This window comes from Propithecus coquereli, unplaced genomic scaffold (assembly GCF_000956105.1).
Source record: "Propithecus coquereli isolate 6110/MARCELLA unplaced genomic scaffold, Pcoq_1.0 Scaffold248, whole genome shotgun sequence".
NCBI lineage: Eukaryota > Metazoa > Chordata > Mammalia > Primates > Indriidae > Propithecus > Propithecus coquereli.
Genome location: NW_012148041.1, coordinates 760,333 through 762,187, shown reverse-complemented (window position 1 = coordinate 762,187; position 1,855 = coordinate 760,333). Strand labels below are relative to the sequence as shown.

The 1,855-nt window shown below is 61.0% G+C and overlaps 1 protein-coding gene across 1 annotated transcript in view; it reads right to left on the bottom strand.

The window, feature by feature from the left end:
- UHRF1BP1 (UHRF1 binding protein 1) overlaps positions 1-1,528 on the bottom strand; it is a 64,026-nt gene extending 62,498 nt beyond the window's left edge. Inside the window, exon 1 of the mRNA XM_012646568.1 lies at positions 1,482-1,528. Coding sequence (XP_012502022.1) covers positions 1,482-1,528 — 47 coding nt within the window. The remainder of the gene's footprint in view (positions 1-1,481) is intronic.
- Between the last annotated feature and the right edge of the window lie 327 nt (positions 1,529-1,855).

The following is a 1,855-nucleotide window of genomic DNA, read 5'->3' as shown; positions in this document are numbered from 1 at the left end:
GTCCCAGCTACTCAGGAGGCTGAGGCAGGAGGATCACTTGAGCCCAGGAGTTTGAGGTTGCGGTGAGCTATGATGATGCCACTGCACTCTACTCGGGCCACAGAGCAAGACTCTGTCTAAATTTAAAAAAAAAAAAAGAAAAAGAAGACCCAGAAAGATATATTAGTGCCTAGGTGTCCCATGTTGACTGGCATCTTCCCCCTACACACACACACAACACCTTCCAAAAACCACTAACCACTGAGGACCGAATCCCTGGATCACTCTTTACTTGAGGTACAAAGGCTGGTTAAGGTGTTAACCATCACCAACTCCAGCCTGGCATAAGAAGCGAAAGCTAAGTGAAAAGCTAGTTCTCAATTTTTGTGGCCACCAGTTCTGACAACCTGCAATTGTAACACAGGGGCTAGCCGTCAGCAAGCTACACCTGAAAACTATTTTGTCCGCCAACCTCCTCATGCCCCAAAATTACGGAGCGACATAACATTGCTTCATAAAAGACTGCAAAGCAGAAGTGAACGTTGTTGTTGGTTCTTTTCACAGGCTGTCAAAAAACCTCCACATCGTCTTAAAGGGAAGGTTGCTGAAACTTTATCCCCAACTCTCATGACCTTTCTCCAATTAGTCTGTGTAATGAGAAGAGAAGCAAAGGAGAAAGGAGTTCAGGAGTATGGCTCTGGGCACAGGGCTTTTTCAAGGGTGATGCAACAGGGTCAGACAGAAGAGGAGCAGGAGGTGGGAGCTTCTGGGAAAGAAAAAACCAGCGACGGCCTTGGAAACCTGAGGGGGAAATGGGCTGTGCAGGACTGGGTGGCAGGGTTAGAGGGGGAAGGGGATGGCGTCCGGGAGAGGAGGGCAGTGCAGCGGCTGCTGGGGCGGGCCAAGAGGCGGGCAGAGGCTCCCAGGTAGGGGCGGCAGGTTCAAACGCGGGAGGAGGCAGAGGGAACGTAGCAGGGGCAGGAAGGAAAGGGTGGGCTGCGTCGGGGCCTCGGAGAGACGGCCAGAGGACGGCGTGACCTGCTCCGAGGAGTGGGAACTGAGGCTGGAGGCAGCAGACCAGGAGAGCCCTCTGGAAAAAGTCCCGGGGGCCGCTGAGGTGGGGAGGGGTGTAGGGGCACCGGTCCAAGGGCAGGAGAGCCCTACACCGGAGGGCCCAGGGCGGGGGAGGAATGGAGTGGTGACAACGGTTGGCGCAGCGGGCGCGGGGTGAGGCTGTCTAGGCTCGAGTTGAGGCAGGGGCCGCCACGCAGTCCCGGCGGGGCTGGGAAGAGGGAGGCCGGGCCCGAGCGCGGCGTAAGGGAGGTCCAAGGAGGTTAGGAAGGGCCCCGGGGCAGCCGGGGGCGGCGCTGGTGCTCTCACCGGGACAGGTGTTTCAGGATCTGCTTCTTAATGATCCCGGCCATGCCGGAGCCGCGGCCCGCGTGGAAGGCAGGTGGGCAGCCGGGGCCTCCTCGGTCGTGGAGAAGAAGCGACCCTCTCACCTCGCCGCGGCGTGGACAGCGGGCGCCACCGCCACTGCAGCCGCCATGGCGCTCTCTCGCCCCTGCCCGGGCGCCTGGAGCTCCGCCACGATCCCACCCACCCGCGCGGCGCCGCGGCCGCCAGCCCAGAGCGACGCGAAGACCGCGCGCCGCCAGCCGGCCAGGCTCGCGGGGGCCCGAGGCGCGCGCGGTGAGGGCGGGGGCGCGCGCAGCGCCCGAGCCGACCGGCTCCGCCCCCGCCGCCGACCCGCCTCCCGCGAGAGAGGTCGGAAGGCTTCCTCCCTTCCTCTGCACTGCGCGACGTTCACGCTCGGCAGTCGCCTTGAGGCAGCCGGGTCATTTATTTAATAACTTTTTGCAGAAATTCATTAGAT